The 25,449-nt window shown below is 42.4% G+C and overlaps 2 protein-coding genes across 2 annotated transcripts in view; one reads left to right on the plus strand and one right to left on the minus strand.

The window, feature by feature from the left end:
• TERT (telomerase reverse transcriptase) overlaps positions 1–25,449 on the minus strand; it is a 205,528-nt gene that overhangs the window by 153,706 nt on the left and 26,373 nt on the right. The gene's annotated exons all lie outside the window — the stretch shown is intronic.
• LOC141265353 (uncharacterized) lies at positions 393–17,202 on the plus strand. Its single transcript, XM_073678345.1, has 5 exons — positions 393–693; positions 15,975–16,217; positions 16,299–16,442; positions 16,522–16,680; positions 16,780–17,202. Exons 1-5 carry the CDS (start codon positions 456–458, stop codon positions 16,914–16,916), a joined length of 921 nt encoding a protein of 306 aa, XP_073534446.1. The 5' UTR covers positions 393–455; the 3' UTR covers positions 16,917–17,202.

A 25,449-nucleotide genomic window follows, 5' to 3' on the forward strand; every position in this document is an offset into this window, starting at 1 on the left:
GGTAACTAGATGGTTCCTAGGACTTCAAGAGTTTAACTTTCACGTGGAGCATAGGCCCGGGAAGTTACATGGGAATGCAGGTGCCCTCTCAAGGATTCCCTGCCTGGTGTCAGAAGGTGCCCAAACCCCCGGCTTTGGGCAGAGGGGGGGAATATGTGACAGTGTCACTGGTTTTATATGTGAGGGGAGGTATGTGTCACTCAGGATGCTCTCCTGTGTGAACTAAGACCTACTTTATTTTTCTGCCAGCGTGTTATATGCTGGTAGGCTTACTCTGTTAAAGGGTGTGCGGTTTTATGGGAATGTCAAAGAGGGCGGGACACCATTCCCCCTACCTCCCCTCAGGGTGTGGCTGAGCAATGTGTAAAAGCTCAGTCCCTTTTTTTTTTCTCTGGAGTGTGGTCAGGGAGAGGGAAGTCTCCAGACAGCATTGTGGAAGCTGCAGAGCTTTTCACATGGACTTTAGCAGTGCAGTTTATGCTACCGAGAGCGGGCTTAACCCGCTCATCTATGGACTGAGTTATACTTTGTTTTGTTTTGTTTTTTTTCATTTAACCCAGAGGGGTCATGTTTGTTTTTCCTGTGAAACCTGCATGAGTTTATGGCTGATAATAAACCAGCAGAAAGAAAATCTGAGAACGTGTGTCCTGAGTCTGCCTCCAGGAGAGCCGAGCGAGTCGTCTTGCCACAATGGTAGGATTTATGATTATATGAATTAAAAAAAGTTTTACATTGTTTGACTTTTATTGCAAATTTTACAAGGATTAATGCCACACTAGAAAAAAAAAACGTTGGCTGTCAGCCAAGTGTTAGGCTATGTTCACACACGTTGTGTTTTGCTGCGTATTTTGCAGCAAATGTTTATGCAAATTTTGCAGTACCAGCAAAGTGTATGAGAAACCAGAATTCTCTGTTCACACATGTTGCTTTTTGTTTGCTGTGTAATCGCTTTGCTTGCGTTTTTGGAAAATAGAGCATGTCACTTCTTTCAGCGTTTTTTCACACATAGGAAGTAATGGGTGGTGAAAAAACGCTGAAAAAACGCAACTAAATTTTTTTCAGCGTTTTTGATGGCAAAATATGGGTTCTGTTTTGTGATTAACCATCTTGTCTTGATCACTGAGAAGGTTGTTTGTATTAGGAGAGTAATTAAATTAGTGATGTGTACAGTTTAAACTATATCTGAGCTACATGTGGGATTGCATAAAACCTGTGGCTCAGTGAGGTGTGAAATTGAGCAATGCATGTGCAAACTGAATGGCAGACCCCATAGTGTGAAAGTAAATAGTGACATACAAACTCAATGCATTGCCAGAGTTAAAACTATTCCTGAACAATTCACTATGCCAAAAACAGAATGATATTTTTTTTTTCACAGAACTTTATGTACATGCATGAATAGAGACAGAAGGACAGAGGAAAAAAAGCTGAAAAAAAGCATTTTTGACACAGCTGTTTTCCAGCCAGAGAAGACTTGTCAGCAGATTTAGCTGCAGAACAAAACACAGCGTGTGTGAACATAGCCTTATTGTTTTTCAATTTGACCAGAAAGGAAACTTGGGGACAAGAAACGTCCCTAACAGATAGCAGCACATAGCGAGACAACACATCCACCCTTTAAGCATCTTTGACAAAATCTTATCTTCATACAATGATGTTAATTTTTTTATTTAGGCAAAAACCTCTACAATCCTTCCAAGCAATGTTAGCCATTGGCTTTGATCAAGACACATACAGGGGTTTGACACAGAGCAGTACTGTGGCTGTCTACAGCACACATCTCATTGTGTGCTGCCTAACTGAGCTGTCCTGGCAGTCTGGCACTGAAGGTGGATGTACAGGGATGATTCCATCAGGATAATTGAGATCCCAAAAAGATTGTGTGCGCCACTGGGAACTTTTAGCATTAAACAACTAACTGGAGTAAGATTTGTGGTGAAGCGCAGACAACTTTTCATTAAAAAGGCATGCAATCTCTTAAAGGGTTGTCCACTAACAAAACTTAGTTACTGTTTTTGCCATAAGTGCTTAAGGCTAATGCCTCAAAAGATTTCCAAATACCTTTTCCACTTCACTTCACTTCCTGTTCCCTGGCAGCAGCTGTTTTCACAGGCACCATTTCCTTTTCAGATTCCTTGCCTACTTTCTGACTATTTTTCCCATCATTCCTTGTGCTGGGCTGCAAACCAGCATTGGGCACAGAGGTGTAACTCCACCGAAACCCCTCCCACTTCTCCACCACCATCAAACACAGCATCAGCATTATCTCCCGTACAGTACATCGTTAGGCTATGTTCACATGTTGTGTTTTGTTTTTGCTGCGTTTTTTTTATGAAAACTTTAATCTCTTTCTGATATGAGATGCATCCATACGTCCCTGGTTCCTGGTACTTACCGACATGGGACACATGGAAACGTCTCGGCGATTTTGCGCCCACAGAGGCTGCCGGGTGTCAGCTGATTCTGACAACTGACACCCGGTACTAAGTGCCAGAAGTAGTGTCTGCACCGCCCCCGACACTTTAACCTGCAAAATGCTGCGATCACAGCATTTAGCGTGCAGGCAGAGGGAATAAAGCCCCTCAGCCTTTGGATCGGAGACCCTGCGACGTCATCATGGGCTCCCGATCGTTGTCATGGTGACCCGATGTCGTCATGATCTGGCTACTTTCTGTCAGTGCAGAACAGCTTGTATAGTATAGGAATGAATTCACCGTGAAATGATATGTACAGTACGCACTCTTTAGAAAAAAAAAATTCACAGTTTCAAAACCGTACTTGTTTGGGTAGTAGAATAAAATTGAACTTTTATTAATTTTCTCAATAAAAAATATATAATACAAAAGACACAACACCCAAGTGCAAACCCCCCCCCCCCCCCAAAAATAAAAGGACTAAAAATTCCTCAAACTCACCCCTACCTAACAGCGGAGGTTGGCACCCTTAATCCTACACCAGTGGCGCCCCGCTCCTCCGCGGCTGTCCCTTCTGGCCCTATAAGACCCTATCGTTAAATGGGAGGATTAGAAAGTGCCAGTGCTGTAAATAAAAAAGATGCATGCAAAACAGCTACTGCTAATGTTTCAGTGATGTTTTTGAGTCTATAATAAACATCATGCATAAGAATAGCAGTACTCTCGTTTTGTAAGAGGATTAACAAGTGCTAGTGCTGTAAACAAGATTCAATGATTGCATGCAAAAAAACAACACTTGAATAGTATTTCGGTGATATTTCTGAGATCATAAAATACATCATATTCAAACACTTTTTTGGGCGGCGGTGAGTATTTAGCAGACCAAACAACCATGTGTCACTATATACCTGGTACGGATACAAAAAGACCCCCTTTACACTGATGTTTCCGGCCTAAAGTTAAAGACAACACATTTCCTTTGTATTTTAGTGGGCTCCTTGAGCTCTGCTGAAGGCAGCCATGCCCACCAAGTAAGCCACGATTACACATCAGCTTCCAAAGCCCAAGAGTGAGGAAGAATCTGACATCAGAGGAAGCAGATTCTCAGCCAGAGGATCATGTGACTAGGAGACTTACCCGGGCCTTGGTATTGAATCGGAGGCTAGAATTGCAGTTTGTGTTTGCACAGCAACCTTTCTGCGAGCTGCAGGACGTCTCCTGTAGACCAACTGCTTCTAGTGCCTCTTCCAACTTGTCTGCGACTTCTAGTGACATTGGAGTTCTGTTGACTACCTGTCCCGGGTCTCCTGGACCTCCGCTATGTGTCCGCTTGCGGGTTTTCAGAACTTCTTCCTGGCTGTGTGGCTTCCTTGGTTGCGGACTTTCCTGTTACTCTGGAGTGTTTTCTGCACTCCACCTATTTGCCTGAAATTCCTGATATCCTCCGACTGCCTACATTTTCTTGAACTCCACCTGCTTACCTGTGATTTCTTGACGTCCTAGGCCAGCCTGCAGTTTCCAGCATTCCACCTGTCTACCTACGCTTTCTAGTCCCTCTATTCACTAACCGGCTGAACTGACGCCTGTAGCCCATGTGCCCACCTAGACCTTGGGCTTAGAGGATCCACTTCATCCAGTGAGCCCCTTGAACTTCTCGTACAGCAGGATTTGCAAAAGTAAGGTTTTTAACGAAGTGCTTATCTATGGTAGTTAGTTCACATGAAAGGAACTTGTAAAGTAGTGGCCAATGCCTTCAATCAATCAGGAATGTCTGACTAACACGACCTTTTCAAAATATAAGTTGTTTATGCCGGATTTGATGAATCAGGGCCTGTGTGTCTTGAATGACTAATGCAAGGCCAATTCCCTGTGGCTGTCTCCTGTCTCAATGTCCTTGACTGATAGGTCTCTCTCTATGTACACTCATAGGGAGAAATAAAGAGAAACTTATCAGTCTAGGAGAGTTTGATAGGGACTGGCCTTTGTCACCCAACTCATTATTTTGCTAATAGAGCTTTTATCTTACATAGAGTACAACTGGTTTCCATGGAGTTGGCCATTAAAGCCTGGTAAAATATGGAAAATAGTTACAGTTAAGGAGAGAGGTTAGCTCCTAACATACCAGTCAGCTCTTTCTAAACCATTGATTTCTATTCAGCAGTTAGCGCTCACCTCACTCATGCTCCTTGTCAGTCCCTGACCTGTTTTCAGTCCTGCACAATCACAATCCCTGGCTCACACTTTTGGCACTCTCCAGAGTAGTTCTCCTAATGACAGCTCTCACTTTCCCTTTTTTGTGTTTGTTCAAAGAACCAGTTATCTCTATATGGAAGTATAATAACAGCGTAGTTTTCAGAATGATACACCCTTGATATGTCACAGTAGCAGTAGCTCCTGACAAGAACTGTCACTCAAGGAGTGCCTGCCCACTCCCTCCTCACAGAAACCAGGAAAAAAGGAGTCTGCAGAGCTGTGTACTGCTCAAGAAACAGCTTGAGATTACCCATTTGGGGGCTGTCAGCAGGATTTCACATCTCCAAACCAGCATTTGAATTGATATGCAAATAAAGCTGTATATCTTAAGCCTCTGTCACTCCAAGCTCCTTTGCCTGAAGTCACACAGCAAAGAGGTTATCAGTCAAGCAGGAGGCCCTTCAGCCTCATTTGCATATCCATTTAAACACTGATTTCTCAGTAATGGAGGAACTGACCAACCATGTAAAGGTATTGCTGGACTTGTCTTTAAAAGAGCTACATTTGCATATTCAGTTAGGTCCAGAAATATGTGGACATTGAGTAAATCTTTGTGATTTGGGCTCTGCTTGCCACTATGTTTTATTTAAAATGAAACAACTGAGATGCAATTGAAGAGTAGACATTCAGGTTTAATTAAAGGGGTTGAACAAAAATATTCTATGAAACGTTTAGGAATTTAAACATTTTTTCTAGAGAGCCTCCTTATTTCAGGGGCTGAAAAGTAATTGGACAAATTAACTTAACAATGAATATTTTATTTATTGTAAATATTTTGTAGAGAATCCATTGCAGGCCAGTGACTGCTTGAAGTTTGGAAGCCATGGATGTCACCAAACGCTGTTTTTTTTTCTTTGTGATGCTTTGCCAGGCCTTTATTGCAGTTGATTTTAGTTGTTGCTTGTTTGAGTCTTTCTGCCTTAAGCATGTGAAAATGCATGCTCAATGGGGTTGAGATCTGCTGATTGACTCACCCATTGCAGAATATTCCATTTCTTTGCCTTAAAAAACTCCTGGGTTGCTTTCACAGCATGTTTTGGGTTATTGTCCATCTGTACTGTGAAGCGCTGTCCAATCTAGCTTGCTGCATTTGGTTGAATCTGAGCAGAAAGTATAGCCCTGTACCCTTCAGAATTCATACGGCTTCTTCGGTCTTCAGTCACATTGGAAACCAATGTGGTGTGCTTTGGATCATGAGACGTTCCAAGCCTTCTCCACACTTTCTTCTTCCCATCATTCTGGTACAAAAGAGGCAGTACCGGCACCGATGTTCCGCCAAACAGCGGTATTCAGCAATTTTCAGGGAACGTGAAATACACATAACCCCTATGGACCCTGGTGCTCATCAAAATAAATATCAGTTCAATAGTCCAAAGTAGAAGAATTGATGGCACTCACTGGTCCATAAAAGCAAGTCTTTAATCCATAGTTTAACATAGAAGCAGGGGGATGAGTGGAGCACGTCGGACGACAACCGCTTTGCGTTTTCGGGAACAGACTATTGATCTCAAAACAGTTTCCTACATAGGGGGTACTCTGATAAACTCCTTGATGCGGCTCTTCAAAGAGCTAGTGCTTTCACTCAACAGGAGTTACTCAGAGGAAGTATAAGACACAAAAAGAATAAAGGTAAGAGATTTATTTTTAGTTTCAAATTTGGCTCCATGGATAGGCATATTAGAGCAGCAATCCATAAAAACTGGCACATCTTAGAAAAAGATGCCAATCTGGGTGAGGTGGTAGCAAGGGGACCTCTAATTTCTTGCAGGAGGTACTAATTTAAAAGATGTCTTAGTATAAAAGGAGAATGAAAACAGTCTCTAACAATAGGCTTGAAGGCTGAAGGCAAACATAAATGTGGTCATTGTAACTTTTATCGATTTTACCTTATGTCGAAATCATTACAAATAGGAGATATTATTCATAGGTGTTGGGATTTCATTACTTGTCGCACCTGCTATGTGATCGATATAGTTTTTTGCCCCTGCGGCTTCTATTATATAGGCAAAACCATTCAGCCGCTTTTTGTCCGTTTTTGTGAACATTACAAATCCATTGAGACCAGTAAGAGCTCAGGGTCCGGGTGGCTTCAATGATGAATTAGACATGTCTGTTTTTTTATGAAATGGATATAGATGTTTTTTTAATTGTTTTTTCTTACCTGTTGCTGTGATGGATCAATCGATGGTACGATATTTTGCTTGCAATGGTGGGGGTTACTTCCATATGAGAATGACGAGAAGTTGAGAGAGGACTTAGTTACAGTTATATGAAAAAGTTTGGGCACCCCTATTAATCTTAAGCTTAATGTTTTATAAAAATTGGTGTTTTTGCAACAGCTATTTCAGTTTGATATATGTAATAACTGTTGGACACAGTAATGTTTCTGCCTTGAAATGAGGTTTATTGTACTAACAGAAAATGTGCAATCTGCATTCAAACAAAATTTGACAGGTGCATAAGTATGGGCACCTGTCACGCTGTCTCTGTATACTGGAGGTAGGGGGCTTAAGCTGACCCTAAGCTGGGGCCCTGACTAATCCCTCAACCTGGAGGTACTGTTAAAGGTACAGAGGTCCAGGCCGCCAGCGTAACCCCTACCACCTGAGGATCCCTGCACCTAAGTAATCTAGTCCTGAGAAGGACCCCGATCACAACAAAAGGGGACAAGTAATAATATGCCCACACACAGTACTTAGACGAACGAGACAGTACAAGGGAAAAACCAAAACCACCTTGCATACAAAAACTACACAACGACAACAGAGGGAACACCAACGGGAAAGGAGATAAATGATAAAGCGAGGAAGGGAAAAAACACTCCAAATACACTTATCTCTGAAACTCCAAATACCACGATCCGCTCTGTTAGTCTGCATGAAATGCTTTCACCGACACTTCCCTAACAGACCAGCAGGCATTTGAAGGAGTCTCACTACAGCAGCATTGATTGCAGCTGGGCGAGGCTGGACCTCGTCTAGCACAGAGAGAGAGAGAATTAACTCCCTCACTGCCGAAAAACACAAAGCACCAAAAAGTCAGCTGCGAGAAGTCAGGCTGTGTAATCGTGACGATCTTCGTGGCGACACACCCGTGACAGCACCTCACCAGAAAAGTGACATTAATATTTAGTAGATCCTCCTTTTGCAAAAATAACAGCCTCTAGTCGCTTCCTGTAGCTTTTAATGAGTTCCTGGATCCTGGATGAAGGTATTTTTGACCATTCCTCTTTACAAAACAATTCCAGTTCAGTTAAGTTTGATGGTCGCCGAGCATGGACAGCCCTCTTCAAATGATCCCACAGATGTTCAATGATATTCAGGTCTGGGGACTGGGATGGCCATTCCAGAACATTGTAATTGTTCCTCTGCATGAATGCCTGAGTAGATTTGGAGCGGTGTTTTGGATCATTGTCTTGCTGAAAGATCCATCCCCTGCGTAACTTCAACTTTATCACTGATTCTTGAACATTATTGTCAAGAATCTGCTGATACTGAGTGGAATCCATGCGTCCCTCAACTTTAACAAGATTCCCGGTGCCGGCATTGGCCACACAGCCCCAAAGCATGATGGAACCTCCACCAAATTTTACTGTGGGTAGCAAGTGTTTTTCTTGGAATGCTGTGTTTTTTTGCTGCCATGCATAACGCCTTTTTGTATGACCAAACAACTCAATCTTGGTTTCATCAGTCCACAGGACCTTCTTCCAAAAAGAAATTGGCTTCTCCAAATGTGCTTTTGCATAACTCAGCCGACTCTGTTTGTGGCGTGCTTGCAGAAATGGCTTCTTTCGCATCACTCTCCCATACAGCTTCTCCTTGTGCAAAGTGCGTTGTATAGTTGACCGATGCACAGTGACACCATCTGCAGCAAGTTGATGCTGCAGCTCTCTGGAGGTGGTCTGAGGATTGTCCTTGACTGATCTCACCATTCTTCTCTGCCTTTCTGATGTTTTTCTTGGCCTGCCACTTCTGGCCTTAACAAGAACTGTCCCTGTGTTCTTCCATTTCCTTACTATGTTCCTCACAGTGGAAACTGACAGGTTAAATCGCTGAAACAGCTTTTTGTATCCTTCCCCTGAACAACTATGTTGAGTAATCTTTGTTTTCAGATCATTTGACAGTTGTTTTGAGGACCCCATGATGCCACTCTTTAGAGGAGATTCAAACAGGAGAACAACTTGCAAGTGGCCACTTTAAGTAGCTTTTCTCATGATTGCATACACCTGGCTATGAAGTTCAAAGCTCAATGAGGTTACAAAACCAAAAAAAGTGCTTTAGTAAGTCAGTAAAAAGTAGCTAGGAGTATTTAAAACAAGAAAATGATAAGGGTGCCCATACTTATGCACCTGTCAAATTTTGTTTGAATGCAGATTGCACATTTTCTGTTAGTACAATAAACATCATTTCAAGGCAGAAACATTACTGTGTCCAACAGTTATTACATATATCAAACTGAAATAGCTGTTGCAAAAACACCAATTTTTATAAAACATTAAGCTTAAGATTAATAGGGGTGCCCAAACTTTTTCATATAACTGTATAAGCAGGCTGCTCGTCACTTCCCCTATACCACAGGATCTGTTGAAGCGCAATCAGAGTGAAACGGCCATTGTCTGACATGTGCTCCACACGTCCCCCTGCGTCTATGTTTTAAACTATGGAATAAAGACTTGCTTTTACGGATCGGTGAGTGCCATCAATTCTTTTACTTTGGACTATTGAACTTAGGTTCATCTGTCCCAAGAAAGCTTTTCCAGGACCAGACTGACTTCTTTAGATGATTTTTGGCATCTAATTTGTCTAATTTGGCTTTTCTATATTAAAGACTGATTAATGGTTTGTACCTTGTGGTATTTGTTCTTATGAAGTCTTCTCTTTATGGTAGACTTAGATACTGAAACACCCACTTTCTAGAGAGTGTTCTTCACTTTGGTGGATGTTGTGAAGTGGATTTTCTTCACCACGGAAAGGATTCTGCGATCATCCACCACTGTTGTCTTCCATGGACGTCCAGGCCTTTTTGAGTTCCCAAATTCACCAGTGCGCTTTTTAGCAGAATGTACCAAACTTTTGATTTGGCCACTCCTTGCATTTCTGCTCTCTGATGGACTTCTTTTTTTTCAGACTAATGATGGTCTTTTTCTCTTCCATTGAGAGGTCCTTTGACAGCATGTTGTGGGTTCAAAGCAACAGCTCTCCAAATACAAATGCCAAACGTGGAATCAGCTCCAGACCTTTTAACAAAGGAATAGTCAATTAAAGAGCTTCTTAGATAATTCTCCAATAACTTTAGGTCCCTTTAAAAAGAGGCAGCTATATATTAAAAAGTTTTAATACCTAAACCCTTACACCAATTAGGATGTGAATATACTCAAATTAAAGCTGAGAGATTTTAAGCTCATATTAATTATATAATTGTATTGTGAATGTGTTTTAGTAAAATGCCAAAACTTGTCACTGTTCAAATACTTCCGGACCTAACTGTAAATAAATTACGGTGTGAAATCATGCTATCAGATCTCCTTTAAATAGGTTCTTCACTTCCACAAAAAAAGGGAAAGTGAACAACTCGAGTAGTAGTAAGAGCACCCACCTCTCGTCAACATGCCCACTTCCGTTTTTTTGACAGGTGCCCCGCCCCTTTTTGGCACAGGTCCCGCCTCCACTTCCAGTCTAAACCCCCCTCTCCTCCCCATTCTGCACTGACTGTCCGCCCCTATGTGTGTCAATACCTGTTACATCAGTTACGTCCCCGCCCCCGGAAGCAAACCCTTACCGCCTCTATGTGTGTCAATATCTGTTACGTCAGTTCAGTCCATGCCCCGGAAGCAGCCCATGTTCAGCCTCTGTTACATCCTCCATGACCGCCCACATGCCCTTCACCCAAGGTTGTAGGTTAAAGTGTAAAGTGTAAGCGCCATATGTGAGAAAAACATGTCAAGACATGTTTTTGTGAGAAAAGGCAGCCCCAGGATCCCTAGGGTTAATGGTAGCATTCTGTAGTGTTCATAATAATGACGTAATAAAAGTGTTTTAAAAAAATATACATATTTATTGTAGATTCACTTAGAGGTATACACAAATCAAGAAATGGAAAACGGTGTAAATAGATCTAAAAATACAACATTATACAAGCAAATCTATAGGTTACAATACATTTCAATGCTAATATTTACAAAGTTAACCATGCGCTCGGTGACAGCGGAGCGATTCTCTGTAAGGTTGTAGGTTAATGTGTAAGCTTGGCACATTCCCTATAAGCAGCGGCTCGATTCTTTGTAAGGTTGTAGGTTAATGTGTAAGCTTGGCACATTCCCCATTAGCTTTGTGTAAACCAAATTGCTAGAAGGCGATCATGCCCTTCACCCCCAAGGTTGTAGGTTAAAGTGTAAGCGCCGTATGTAGGAAAAAACATGTCAATACATGTTTTTTTGTGAGAAAAGGCAGTCCCAGGGTTAATGTTAATAGGCACAGCAAAATAGATTGAATGATTTATTGAACAAGAAATACTAAGATATAAACATTTGTAGTACACATTACAAAAAGGAAATATCGTTATAAAACCACATTAGTTCTATAGCAGAAATAGAGCAAGATCATGTTTTGCAGCGCGGCTTGCAAACCTGATTATAATCGCATAATCGCACACGTAAAATCGTGATATTGTTAGAAAGATTTTGTACAAATGCATCTACTAGACGATCATTATGTTTTAAATCATTTGTAAAGTTTTTCAGTAATCGCTTCAATGTTATTCCCGCAGCGACGTGATACAATAAGTAAATACAAAACTGTCCGCAAAAACTCGACAGAGTCTTGCAGCTGGCGGTTCTGATAGCAATACGTCGTGGTGTTTCTTCTTAAAAATTGTATAATCGTATTTGGAAATACGGCGGCGTCAGGTTGTAACCCGTAACTGTCAAAAAATAAGGATTTGTTCCTGCATAGAACAATGAGCAGCCAATGCGTACCGGGCTCTTCCGAAGAATCTGTGTTGACTATATAGGCTCTAGGTCTATACCTGATAACGTGGCGTGGTAAGAGGTCGCAGGGAAATACGCCGCCAAACATACTCCGAGTAACGGGATTTCGGCTCAAAATGCATGACAGTTGCATAGTATTCATTATAGACGAAGTCCACTGTGGAGTCACAAAAGTTTAATTAAAGTCGTATAGGACTTCTCGACGTTGGTTAATCTCCAGTACAGCCGTGTTGACAGCATAAACGATCATATTCACCGTGTGTGGTGTGGCATCCGCACAATGAATTTCAGCCCGTTGGTTACCCGTTTTAATGAGCGAAAAGTGAGTGCTCGGGTCCTGATCCGGCGACAAATCGAACACGAAGAAAGTGTAGCTGCTCATAAAATCATCACGGTCTATGCTTAATCCTGCGTCGGCTTTTTGTTTTCCGGAGATGTGAGCGAGAGCCATATATTCCCTCACAGCATGTTCAGCGTCAAAATTAGGGTGAAACGGCTTGGCGGGGATCTGCTGTCCGTCCAAATACAGAGCAGCGTGGTTGATCCTATAATGGTGAAAGCAAAGTGGGCTTTTCCAGTAACTGCCGCTGAAGGCCTCGTTGTCCTCAAAGCATAGAATCACCGTTTTTGGTATCTGGCCCAGAAAAAGATTTTCATGATTACCATTTCTCGTTCCTCCAGGGATGCTATAGACCTTCAAACAGGCTCTGTCTAGAGCGTATTTAGCGGGGCTTGATAGAAGAGCTTGGATGTGACCGATCCTGACGGCTGGAGAGACTTGTACTCTTTTTACGTAGAGGGCGGCGTTCACGATCTGAACCTTAAACTGCTCTTGTTCGGGAGTCATAAGGCAAAACGAGTCCTTATTTCTTGATAACTTGATCTTAAGATCTAGATCGTTCAAAATGAGTTTCGGTTGATTAAAAATGTCACCGAAGATCGGGCCCACGAGTTCCACAGGCATTGAGAGACGGGTTGCGTGGGCTCAGCTTGCGAACCCATGATTTTGATTTTCGCCGTCGAGTACGGTGGTCTGGTGATGGCCTGCAGTGTCTTTCTAGAATAACCCCGCTGTAAATTGCGATCTCAACGCTTGCGTACTGTAGTTTAAAAGTGTTTCAAATGTAGGCCCGGTAACTATAAAGGTTATCAGATTGTGAAATCAAACGGTCCCCCAGAGTAATGACCACCTGATTGAAAAGTGTGGCTATGGGTTAATTAATAAGACCCACACGCGTGCCGGCAGCAAGAACAGTACCGTCCTGTTTCAGGATGCGGCACTGGACGTTCAAGAGTGTATTATTTAAATCGTAATAATATTCTCCGCTTCCCGATACGAAAAATTCCAGGGGTGCGTTATCGGCTAGAGCGGCGATGGGTTGAACCTCGACAAAAACAGATTTTTCAACGCTAGTCTGCGTGGGAGGTACGGTAAAGATATCCAGTTCGCTTTTAGCGCACTATCGACGCATCGTGAATAAACGCCATGACCTGTTATTGGAAGATGTCACTAGTGAGGCGTCTTGCTGACTTCTGACGAGAACTCGATTTACGTTGAGCGGTGTTATTCATGAGGCGCGGTGGGAATCGCGGTGAGCGGGGTCTCTTCGCTCGTGGTAAAGAGTTTTTCTCTTTCTTTTATGCGATTTTGTGGTTGCGTAGATTAGTCCGTCGCCCTCTTGATTGTTTTTAGAGGTGCGATTCAATCTCTCCACTACGGCCGTAGAAACACTCGTGATAGCGTCTTTAGCAATGTTTCTTACTGTTTTTACATGCGGTTTGACTAGTTCTAGGCCTTTTCTGAAAAGCGTTATTGCTCTTCTAAAAAGACTTCTAAACAGACCACCGAGACCGGCGCCGTACATGTATTCATCACCACGGAACCCCTCTAAGCCATGCCCTGCTTGAGCTACATAGTACCGGCGTACAAGGCGGGATCGCCGTAAACTCTTTCAGACATCATTTTTACCGTGGCGTAGTCTTGCGAGGCCTAAAATGTAATCGCACTATACACTTTCCGTATCTGAATTTAACCGGCGTACCCTGGTATGTAATCTGGCCACGAGTAGCGCACAGTGACAATATCGTTATCATCGCTGCTAACTTCTACGGTCCGTAACAGTTGAACATAGCTGTCGCCCACAAGCTGATGTTGAATTATATCAGTGTATACAAAAAGCGAATAAAAACCCGCCTTTGAATCGGGGTAAAAGCGGCGATTCCACGGCATTAAAGCTGCAGGTGAATCATCGACGGTCTGTAGTCCGAAAATAAATTTTAGCTTAGTACCCAGAGCAAACTGTATAGGGGATGGGTCGGGTAGGATTAGCTCTCGACGTAGATTATAACATATCCTATAGGCAGGCGTGGATAAATTCAGCGTTTCTATTCGCGCATTGACTGTACCGGCCAGCTATTGAATGCTCAGGTAAAATCCTGATTTTACATAAGCCTCTAACGGCTCGTTGTGTTTAGCAGCGTAGAAGTTCCCTTCAAAAGCGTCGAACGTGTTCCACGTATGGGGGTACTGTATTTCCATTAACGGCATTTCATAAGCTTCTGAAAGATGAACGGCCTTTGCTAACTTGGTGGTGTAACTCGAAATAGTATTTTCGGGGTAGATTTTGGATGATGAATTGCTAGGTAGTGTAACGTAAAACGAATCGCCTTCCATGCTTTATACGGACGTTAATTGATTTTCTTCTATCCAACTGTTGAATTTATCGGGATATCTGAGCCACTTCACAAAATAATGAGGTGCACCGTGACGCCTGCGTTTTTTCAACACTTTTTCAACTTTGTAGATCCTATTAGCGTCTTGCGGCACCTTTTGTAGTTCGTCTTCATAAAAAGACCCTTCTACGTTTTCACCGCTCAAATTGTTTAATGCGTAGAGAGGTTTTCTGAATCGTGTATTTACGGACGAGACCACGAAAATTTCAAGCGTGTAGGTTTGCTTGTAGCCTTTTGAAAAGATATGCTTATGCCGTACAATTCGGACGTTATCCCCCGGTTTTAATAGAGGTTTAAATCTTTTCACTGTAGAGACATCTTGATAAGCGCTGCGCCATACGGTCATGGAGTTAGCTTTCGTGACAGAGGCAGGACTGCATCTTATAGTGCGATAAGCGTTATTGTAAGAGTGCACTAAATCAGGTAATACGTCTATATATCTAAATGTGTTATGAGCCGTTAAATAGCGCCACATACGAGCTTTCAATGTGCGATTAAATCTTTCCACGACCGCAGATTTCACTGTATTATTCGTAAAGAACTGATGTACATTATACTCTTTACCAAGCGTAGCGACGGGCTTATTCATAAATTCTTTCCCGCGATCCGTTTGTAGTTTTTGCGGGGTAAGTCGTTCGCTTTTAAAAATCATCTCAAAAGTTTTTGCAAGCTCCTTGCCGGTCTTGGTCCACAGACCAATGACCCAGACGTATTTGGATAGCACATCTATGACCGTTAAAATATATTTTAAACCGTCATTATCGCTAGCGTAGTCATTCATGCAGACGAGATCCGCCTGCCAGAGACTATCCACATCGCTAACTATGATCCGATTTCTGATAAACAGTCTTCTTACAGATTTGTGTAGAGAATACGCTTCTTGATCGCTAAGCCACTCTGCGACAGCCTTTCTACGCACGCCATATTTCTTAACGGCATTATAGAGCCGCTGTATCCCTCCGTAGGAATGGGGGCTCTTTGCTGTATAATAATGCTTGTGCAACAGAGTTTCGACGTTAGGCATTTTGAAAACAAAATGGTGTCGGATTTAGATTCAGTCCTTAATTAACTAGCTAATATAGTTATACATGGTAAAACTGGTATGGATTGATTTTTCCCACCCTAGGGAACATTTTTTTAGTATGCCGCAGCAAAAAAAACTGCTCACATGACATAGTCAACCGTGTATATATATCCGTGCGAATTGTTCATTCAGATTAACAGAACACTCAGGCTGAAGAGGTGACAAGATATTGAATACCGTCAATGTAAGTAATTATCTTTTAGCATATCATGGGGTTGTATAATGTTTATTTAATACTGAATGCCTGATTCTCACCATTATTATGTCTTGTATATTAATTTTTAATTGTAATTGTTGTAAGTATTTTATAGTTTATGCAGTTATTTTGTCGCTATATACTGTATGACGTTATGCGTTTGTTACAGATGAACCATAGTTTTAACGATCACGGCGCCAGCGAAGAGCAACTCACGGACAGCCAACTAAGTAAAGTTTTAGAGAGAATGTGTGAAAATGAAGTTATAGGATGGGGGATACCTACCACGCTTTTATTTTATTTTAAAAGCTAGATTCCTAGACGCCGATATGGAAGAGGAATGCCACGCAGCGACACAGTGTCTGATGGCTGAAACGCAATGTGAAACGGTCTCTGGGGGCAGTCATGTTAATTTCGAGCTAGCGGAAGATCCGCAATACCCAGACTCACAGGAACTACTGACCGAATCGCAGCAATTGGACGCTGAAGTAATGGCCGAGTCGTCCCAGGATAAATCCAGGACCTTGGATATACACAGCATACCTATGTGTGGTAAGTCCGGTAACAAAAAGCTCTTTCTACTCTACATTATCTTGTGAAGTTATGTTGTAATTCGACGTCTATCTATTTCAGAGAGTTTCATAGATTGTACAGTCTCTGACGATGACCGTCCGTCCGCCACCACCAGCGACGATGAAGCTTGTACGCAACAACCTGTATATTCATTCACAGACCGGGATATCTGGAGCCCTAAGTACCTGTCAACATCTACGGAAGGTATTGTCAACTACAAATGTCGCCGTGCTCTACAATAGACCGGACAGCTGTGTGGTAAATCACCGGTTATTTATTTCAGAGACCATCATCGATTTAACCGGATCAGACGATGAAACAGAAGACAAAGAAAATGCTTCACCACTAGGTACCGGTACAAGAACCGAAGAAAATTATACACACCCATCAACGTGTTATTCATCCCCCACCCAACTGCTCTGGAGACCTATCAACCTGTCGTGTAAGTTTTTTAAACCGTTACAACAATGTTTACTCTCATTTTCCTATTTTGTTAGGATGCGCCATAGATTAATTATGAGCTCTCCATTTTGTTACAAAGACGCGCCAAGAAAGACAGCACGTAGACAAGCCTTCATAACTATTTTTGAGAAAAAAGAATTTGAACACAGGCCGCCGCTGGAACATCTGTGGAAGCAACCCACTCAACTTAAAGAAGTAAACCCTCCGCACCCCTGAGAGCAAAAAGCCACAAGTAACTCATTTCATCCAAGCCCTAAAACCAGATCTGTCAACAAAAGCGGCAATCTAAATGCAGGAACCTCAACATCCCATGATTCTGAAACAATCTCTGCAGGACCCTCAGGTAGGTCAACGAGTATTGAACCAAATGTATTATGGGTTTGTGACACTATAGCTACACCACAGAAGCCTAAAGTTCAGAAACGACCGCGTAACACCACAATACGTCCAATAAAACCTAAAAAACAGAAAACTCGAGACCGTATATCAACGTGCTAACAATGGCCCCTAGATGTAAAAAGAGTATTTAACAACCTATACAGTTATACCATGACGCTTATCAACGCACACAATCATTTAGCTTACCTGTTGGATCGTTGTACAGAACTGTCCGCACAGCGTCCGGATAGATCCAGCATTTCAGAAATAATGGCTTTAGAACCGCTGTACACAGAAGCTGTTGAAGCCAGTAAAAACCTACCGAGGGCTCGTACATTATGACTAGGCATGACAGGTCGCGGTACGAAATGCAGACCCCTGCGTAAAGGTTTTTTCAATAAATCACGCGTCATAAAACGTTGTGTTAAAAAAGCAACAAACGCTACACGAATGTTAAAGAGGCGAAAAAAACTAAAGAATAGGGTAAAGCGCACTGTTATTGACTCACCACACGTTACGCAAGGACGACCCCCCACAGAACACTACAACTCTTCAGCTTTCGCCGACAGTCGTCACTGAGACGGCAGAACGCGAATCCTCGATAGATTCTCAATTCCTAGACACGCCGCAGAATTCAGCGTCTGATACACCTACAGTCTCCGGCGTTGAAATCTCGAACGATGATCGACAAGATGCATCGTCACAGTTTTCACCTCCTCATACACCGCCCATAAGCGAACATTCGTAGGGAGATGAGTAACCTCAACTCCTATCAGTATAATCGATCATTTTAGATTTGTGAATTTAGATCGTATACGCTCCTTTGAAGAAAGTTTGGAGATCATACACGGTTCTATTCAAACGTTACTGGATAGGATCGTAAGAGATATCGAGCCGGGCGACTTTATACAATTAAGATTAGAAGGGGATAGTAGACTAAATCCAGTCTACGGTTTTAAACAATGTAGAGAACAATTTGACGCGACTGTTTTCCTAAATGCCGTGGGCAACGCGTTGCAAAGCAACGCCGAGTGCATAGCCGCGACTGCTTGAAATTGATAGTAAGCGTCGTTAGGAATAGACGGGGAGGTATAAAACGCAGACGACTGAGATCTATTGTTTATACACGAATTATTCATCAGAAACTCCAAATGCTGTTTGATTTTAACAATTACGGCTCTAATAAGTGTTTGGCTGCATCTCTCTACGCCTTACTGGCTGAAAAAAAACCGCCTGACGATGATTTAATGAAACGTGCGGCGGAGTTGCACAGATGTTTGAAACTACCCGACGATCAACTAGTGAGCTTTAGCGACATTTGAGCGTTTGAGACGTATTTGAACGTTACCATTAAAGTTCTATACTTTAGTCAGGGAGACTGGCGCTATTTTCACACGGATCAAGAACCCACAGACAAAATATTATATATTCTACATCATGATAATCATTATTACGGTATAAAAAATATAAAAAGGATTCATAGGAGCTAAATTCTTTTGTGAAAAGTGCAGTTCTGCATTTCATCACAAAAATAATCACTCATCAATACTTTTGCTCCGCGTTTCAGAGGTCGGAGTGCTCTGATACAGCTGCAGAGCATCTGCAATGCCCACGCTGCCGTGTATTTTGTCGTTCAGCGAGCTGCTTAGAACTCCACAGAAGTCTCACTGAGACTGACTGGTCATTTTGTAAACTTAAATTTTTCTGCGAGCGATGCTATCGCTATGTGCCCCAAACCGTAGATGATGAACACCGATGCGTCGGTGTACGATGCTCCGTTTGCGGTGTTCCGGTGAGCAGATTCGATAATCATCTATGTTACATGCAGCGTTATACACCTTAGAAATCTACGGAACAATACATCTTTTACGATTTTGAATGTACGCAAGAGACGGGAAAGCACCATCCCAATTACGTTTTTGCCACAGATTTGCACGAGTTATCTAGCTGGGAGTTTGTGGGTAAAACATGTACTACCGACTTTGTACATTTTTTTTTACAAAGGGTGGGTATGTAGGTTACACTTTTATAGCTCACAATGCTGCTCGATACGATTCCTACTTTATCGATCCGTGAGAAGCTGCGTGTCAACATGATAGCACAAGGCTGTCGCCTTTCGTGCGTATCATTACCCAATTTAGACATGAGATTCATCGACTCTTTAAATTTCATTCCCATGAAGCTCAGTAAGTTGCCGCAAACTATGGGATTTTCAGGCGCTAAGGGTCACTTTCCACATATTTTTAACACTGATGAAAATCAGGCCTATGTAGGGCCTATGTAAGATGCTAACTATTATGGCGTAGAGTACATGACGCATAGTGAGAAAAAGGAATTCACAACATGGTACGAATCGGTGAAAATCAATACGTTTGATTTGCAAGCAGAGCTCAAAGCATACTGTCACCAGGACGTAGAGGTCTTGAGACGCACCTGCGTAGTGTATCGCGAGCGCGTCGTAGAAATGACAGCCAAAAAACAAATACAGTTCTGTAAGCGCAAAAATAAATTTACTAAAAATCTCATCAGTAGAGATCCGTTTTAGCTGAAGACACTGTTTGTCTGGCCATGTACCGCTTTAAATTTCTCCCCGAAGACAAAATAGCCATTTTGCCTGGGGATAATCATCACAAAAAGCTCAAACGTTACTCGTCCCCGGCTATTCAATGGTTAATGTACGTAGCGCATACAGAGAACCTAGATCTGCAACACGCTTTGAAAAGTGGTGAGAAAAGAGTAGGAAACTTTTTTCTAGATGGCTATGCGAGAGTCAGCGGTCGCCCAACGGCTTTTCAATTTCAGGGGTGTTTTTACCACGGGTGTCCCGTTTGCTATAACGATAATGACACGAACAAACTCACAAAGACCACTTACGGGCAATTGTATCGAATGTTTGAGGTGAAAAAACATTTCTTGCGTCAACAGGGGTTCGACATCCGGGTATTGTGGGAGCACGAGTGGCGAGAGATGGTTGAAAAAAGCTCTGACCTACAAGTGTTTCTACGCCACATGCAGTTCCCTGAGCCTTTAGAGCCTCGTAACGCTCTGTAAGGTGGTCGTACTAACGCTATCAAACTCTATCACAAACAAGAACCCGGTGAAATTATAGCGTACTACGATTTCACCAGTTTATACCCGTACGTCAATAAAACAAAAGTGTACCCCGTAGGACATCCTAAAATAATCTATGACCACTTTGGTTATATCAAGCAGTACTTTGGCATCGCCAAAGTGAAAGTCTACCCACCCAGGGATTTGTTTTTCCCTGTGCTTCCTGTTAAAATGAACAAAAAATTGATCTCCCCCCTCTGTCACACATGCGCTTTGCATTCAGAAACAGATCCCTGCGCTCATTCAGAAGAAGAGAGGGCTCTGACGGGTACGTGGTGCACGATAGAGGTAGAAATGGCTTTGGAGAAGGGTTACAGACTCGCACACATTTACGAGGTGTGGCATTTTGAGGAGACGACGACCGATCTATTTGTGCAATACATCGATTTACATCTTAGACACAAAAACAGGAAGCCTCGGGGTATCCCTCGAGGTGCACGGACGAAACCAAGAAAAAAGACTATGTAGCCGCCCATCTTGAAAAAGAAGGTATAAAGTTAGACCCCGATCATATAGAACCAAATTCAGCTAAAAGACAAATCGCAAAACTATTCTTAAACTCTTTATGGGGAAAGTTTGCGCAGTGTTCTAATTTACCTACCACCAGCGTCGTGAACAATGCCGATGAACTTTTTGAGTATGCCTTTCCCCCGTACTATGAGATTTCAGAGTTAAACTTTATCAGCGACGATACGGCGACTGTCAATTGGAAATACACAAAAGAACACCGCACCATCAACAAAAACACCAACATTTTCATCGCATGCTTCACTATAGCTTATGCGCGCTTACAATTGTACACCCTTCTAGACAAACTGCAGGAGCGCTGTCTTTACCACAACACAGACTCCGTCATTTTTGCAAGTCGTGACGGTGAGTGGCAGCCTCCCTTAGGTGATTACCTGGGTGAACTCACCAGCGAAATACCCCAGGGGAGTCACATCACAGAATTTGTATCCGCCGGTCTGAAAACTTACGGCTACAAAATAAACACGGGTGACACGATCTTGAAAGTGAAAGGTATCACGCTTAATATTGCCAACGCTGGCGTTATCAATTTAGACAGTCTAAAAGATTTAGTGTTAGCTTACAAGAACTCTACAGATCCTGGAAATGAAAAGACGATCGTTGTAGAGCAGAATGGTATTGTGCGGATCAAAAAGTACTGGGATATTGTAACTCAACCCCTACGCAAAACTCAACGCTGCGTCTATACCAAGAGGCAGTCGTTTGATGACTTTACTTCTTTACCCTACGGATATTAACGATGAATTCCCTTTTCTTCAAACAACTGACGTACCTTTATCTCCGCTACAGGTGCAGAATACGCTACAGACTAGCGTACCATCAAACGACCGACGCGTAGCTATAGATAGAGTCATGAAGTCTAAAGAGAAACGTGCTCGACGAATTTACTCCGTGGCGCAACAGGTCTTAAACATACAACATCATGAATCCCCGGTTACAACACCCATTCTCGTGCATTCTAGCGGGCCCCTCTGTTTCCCCCAGCTTTACCAGCAGAGTACGTTCACAAAGGTAAAACTCGTTCTAAAAAGTGAATTTTTTACACTGCTGTGATTATTCATACCCGTAACCTTCATTCTGTCAACATGTCTGAGAGAGTGAGGCGTAACTGGGCTCTCTTGAAAAAACTGGTGAAAGCAAACGCGTCGGAGAGAAAGCTTATTCTGAAGACCGCCGGCAGAGATTTAATCGCTGCCATCGCGGAAATAGCTCTCAATATTCAGAAAGGTCTGCTTCCTCTCAAAGAGCGCCAAAGAAAAATATTACAAAAATGGCGTAGAGCTATAAGAAATCTGAGTGAAAAAAAAGTGTCCATTCGGAGAAAAGAGTATCTATTGAATCAGTCTGGAGGTTTCATAGGGCCGCTTCTAGCTATTGCTATACCGCTAATAACGAGTTTAATAACCGGTAGATGATGGAACGTGCTGAGAAAATGTACTTGGTTCTGGCGCATGAGATTAACAGACTTAAAAAAGTCGGCCCGTCGGTGCCTACCGTGCGTCAGATGACACTCCAAAAGGTTAGACAACGAAATCGGCGCCATTCTACGCCGCACTGATTTGCCTGACGACGTAAAGATTGAAAGATACACCAAAATACTACAGAGAAGTTTGCTGCATGCTAAGCGCGAAGGTTCTGAACTTACACGTTTAAACCTTGTGATCCCTCCTGACGGTGAACAATCACCATCACCAGCGGGTGAAATAGAGATACGCTCCTCTACCCCCCAGTTTGTAGATCACATCAACCCCCGTTTCCGAAAAAATGCAGATATACTACTCAACAGTTTCTTGCAACACAAAGACATTGCTACATGGACTGAGAAAGGTGAATTTGTCTACAAAGGGACCATCATTCCCAGCACCCATATGTTGGACCTTGTACGGAGCACTCTGCAAAGTCACGGACTAACCAAAAAGAACGCTCCACAAGGATGGGACGTTTTTATGAGGGCTATGGCCGAGTTAAACATACCTTCGACCGTGATCGGTCACCATACGACCAGAGACGCTCTGAACGAATTAAAAATGACGTGGAGTACGCCGTCAAATCCCTTCAAAACAGCATCACAAGTACTCGCTACCTCAACGCCAGCCGCTAGAGGGCGTTTGCTGTTGAAACAGAGAATCGCGCCGCTGTCGCCGAGTGCATGGTTAACTTTGTAAATATTAGCAGTGAAATGTATTGTAACATATAGATTTGCTTGTATAATGTTTTCCATTTCTTGATTTGTGTATACCTCTAAGTGAATCTACAATAAATATATATTTTTTTTTAAAACACTTTTATTACGTCATTATTATGAACACTACAGAATGCTACCATTAACCCTAGGGATCCTGGGGCTGCCTTTTCTCACAAAAACATGTCTTGACATGTTTTTCTTACATATGGCGCTTGCCCTTCACCCAAGGTTGTAGGTTAAAGTGTATGTGGGCGGTCATGGGGGATGTAGCAGAGGCTGAACATGTGCTGCTTCCGGGGCGTGGACGTAACGGACTTAACAGATATTGACAAACATAGGGGCGGTAAGGGTTTGCTTCCGGGGCGGGGACGGAACTGACGTAACAGGTATTGACACACATAGGGGCGGAGAGTGGGCAGAGAATGGGGAGGAGAGGGGAGTGGGTTTAGACCGGAAGTGGAGGCAGGGCAGGTGCCAAAAAGGGGCGGGGCACCTGTCAAAAACCCGGAAGTGGGCGTGTTGACGAGAGGTGGGTGCTCTTACTACTAACTCGTTTCAGAGTGTGGCTATGAGACTGGGAAATCATATATTGTGGCTACTGAATGGCATGTTTTGGCACCCTGGAATAGAATGCGTTTAGAACACACAGGATTTCAGGAGACAAAAAATAAAATAAATTCAGCTCACCTGGTTCTCACATGCTCCTGGTGCAGGGAAGCCTAGTAACATGTGGTCTCACGTAGTAGAAACAGTATAAATGTAAGAAAATATTGGCTTCCAGGAAAAAATTTCCAAATTTTTTTTTTTTTATTGATAGAAAAATAGTTCAGATAAGTTCAGGTAATAAGATAAAAATTTCATGGATAAATCACATCATAGGATCCAGCTACGCATTTCGAGCATGACACTATGCTCTTTGTCAAAGCTTTGACAAAGAGCATAGTGTCATGCTCGAAACGCGTAGCCGGATCCTATGATGTGATTTATCCATTGAATTTTTATCTTATTACCTGAACTTATCTGAACTATTTTTCTATCAATAAAAAAAAATAAATAATAATAATTTTTGGAAATTTTTTCCTGGAAGCCAGTTTTTTCTTACATTTATACTATTTCAGGAGACAATTCCACCTTTAATCATTTCTACCCCATTAAACATGTTGTCCACTACTACGCTCATCGGCTACAGCCTTTAATATTCCAAAAGAGCAGATGGCCGCACTGTCAAAATATTGATGAGCTGCAGCCGGCAAGTGACTTTCATGTCACCCTTTGAGAACAGCCGAGCCGCTAAAGGAGGGGAGTATACACTGCTTTTATTTTACATGGGGCACTGAATACATTAAACTGGGGTCCTATAGTAGAAAAGCCCTTTAATGTATAGGACACTGCAATCTGGCACTAAAAAAGACACAAAATACTTCTCAATAGTCACGGTCAATCACGATGCTGAAGTTGGTTTCTTATTTGCATTTTTTTTTTTTGGAAGGGTGGGGGGGATTTTACAGATTTAATAACAAAAAGAAAAAAAAATATCACAATAATAAAATACAATGTGGTGAGGTGCCCTGATGTGAATACAATTAAAAGCAGCTACAAAAATTCTAAAAGTGGCACAAAGAGGGCGTCGAAAGGCATTATCAAGGGTTAAATGACTTTGTGCCACTGATCTTACACTCCCTGACAGAAGTTATGTCGCTTATCCATGTTATGTAAATAAAAGCTTATAACCTGACGTTAAATTCATCCATTGGTTTTATAAATTACTCTTTTGAAAGCTGAAACCCTCCCAAATTTGGTTTAGGTAAAGAAAATAAATTGGCATCAATGCTGAAATATTGATCATTTAATGAACACAGAATGGTCAGATTTTGGAAAGACAAAAGTTTTGTCGCCCACAGAAAGTAATGTGATATTCAAACAATTATCTTAAAATACAAATATATGTTGCATAACATTGGTGAATGAAGTTATGGTGCTATTAGAGTCATATTTAATATTTTGTGTGACTTCCATGAGCTTGAAGGACTGCATCCATGCGGTTCAACAATGATTCATACAATTTATTAATGAAGTCTTCAAGAATAGCAAAGAATGCCGTCTTACATGCCCCTCCCAGAGGTCATCTAGATTCTTTGGTTTTGTCTTCCAAGCTTCCTCTTTCATCCTACCCCAAACATGCACAATGATGTTCATGTCTGGTGACTGGGCTGGCCAGTCCTTGAGCACCTTGATCTTTTTTGCCTGGAGGAACTTTGTTGTAGAGATGGATGTATGAGATGGAGCACCATCCTGCTGCAGAATTTGACCCCTTTTATGATTTGGAATGTAAGAGGTAGCTAATAATTTTTGATATTTTAGGCCAGGCATGTCCAAAGTCCGGCCCGCGGGCCATTTGCGGCCCGCGGTCAGGACTAATAAGGCCCCCAGGTATCCAGCAGCATGTACCTTGCGGCCGCTGCCGCTCTCGTCGCCACCGCCGCTCAGTACTCCGGCGCAGGGAGAAGAGCCGAAATCTCGGACATCGCGAGATTTCGGCTTTCCTTC

Source organism: Phyllobates terribilis, unplaced genomic scaffold, assembly GCF_046119375.1.
Source record: "Phyllobates terribilis strain yellow unplaced genomic scaffold, ASM4611937v1 Scaffold_4__5_contigs__length_816908805, whole genome shotgun sequence".
In the NCBI taxonomy this organism is placed as follows: Eukaryota; Metazoa; Chordata; class Amphibia; order Anura; family Dendrobatidae; genus Phyllobates; species Phyllobates terribilis.

Excerpts from the sequence above, each read along its gene's own strand:
- LOC141265353 (XM_073678345.1), top strand. The coding sequence starts at position 456 with ATGGACTTTAGCAGTGCAGTTTATGCTACCGAGAGCGGGCTTAACCCG. Across the intron at positions 694-15,974 it reads CGAGTCGTCTTGCCACAATG|CTAGATTCCTAGACGCCGAT; the intron begins GTAGGATTTATG and ends TTATTTTAAAAG. Across the intron at positions 16,681-16,779 it reads GAGACCTATCAACCTGTCGT|ACGCGCCAAGAAAGACAGCA; the intron begins GTAAGTTTTTTA and ends TTTGTTACAAAG.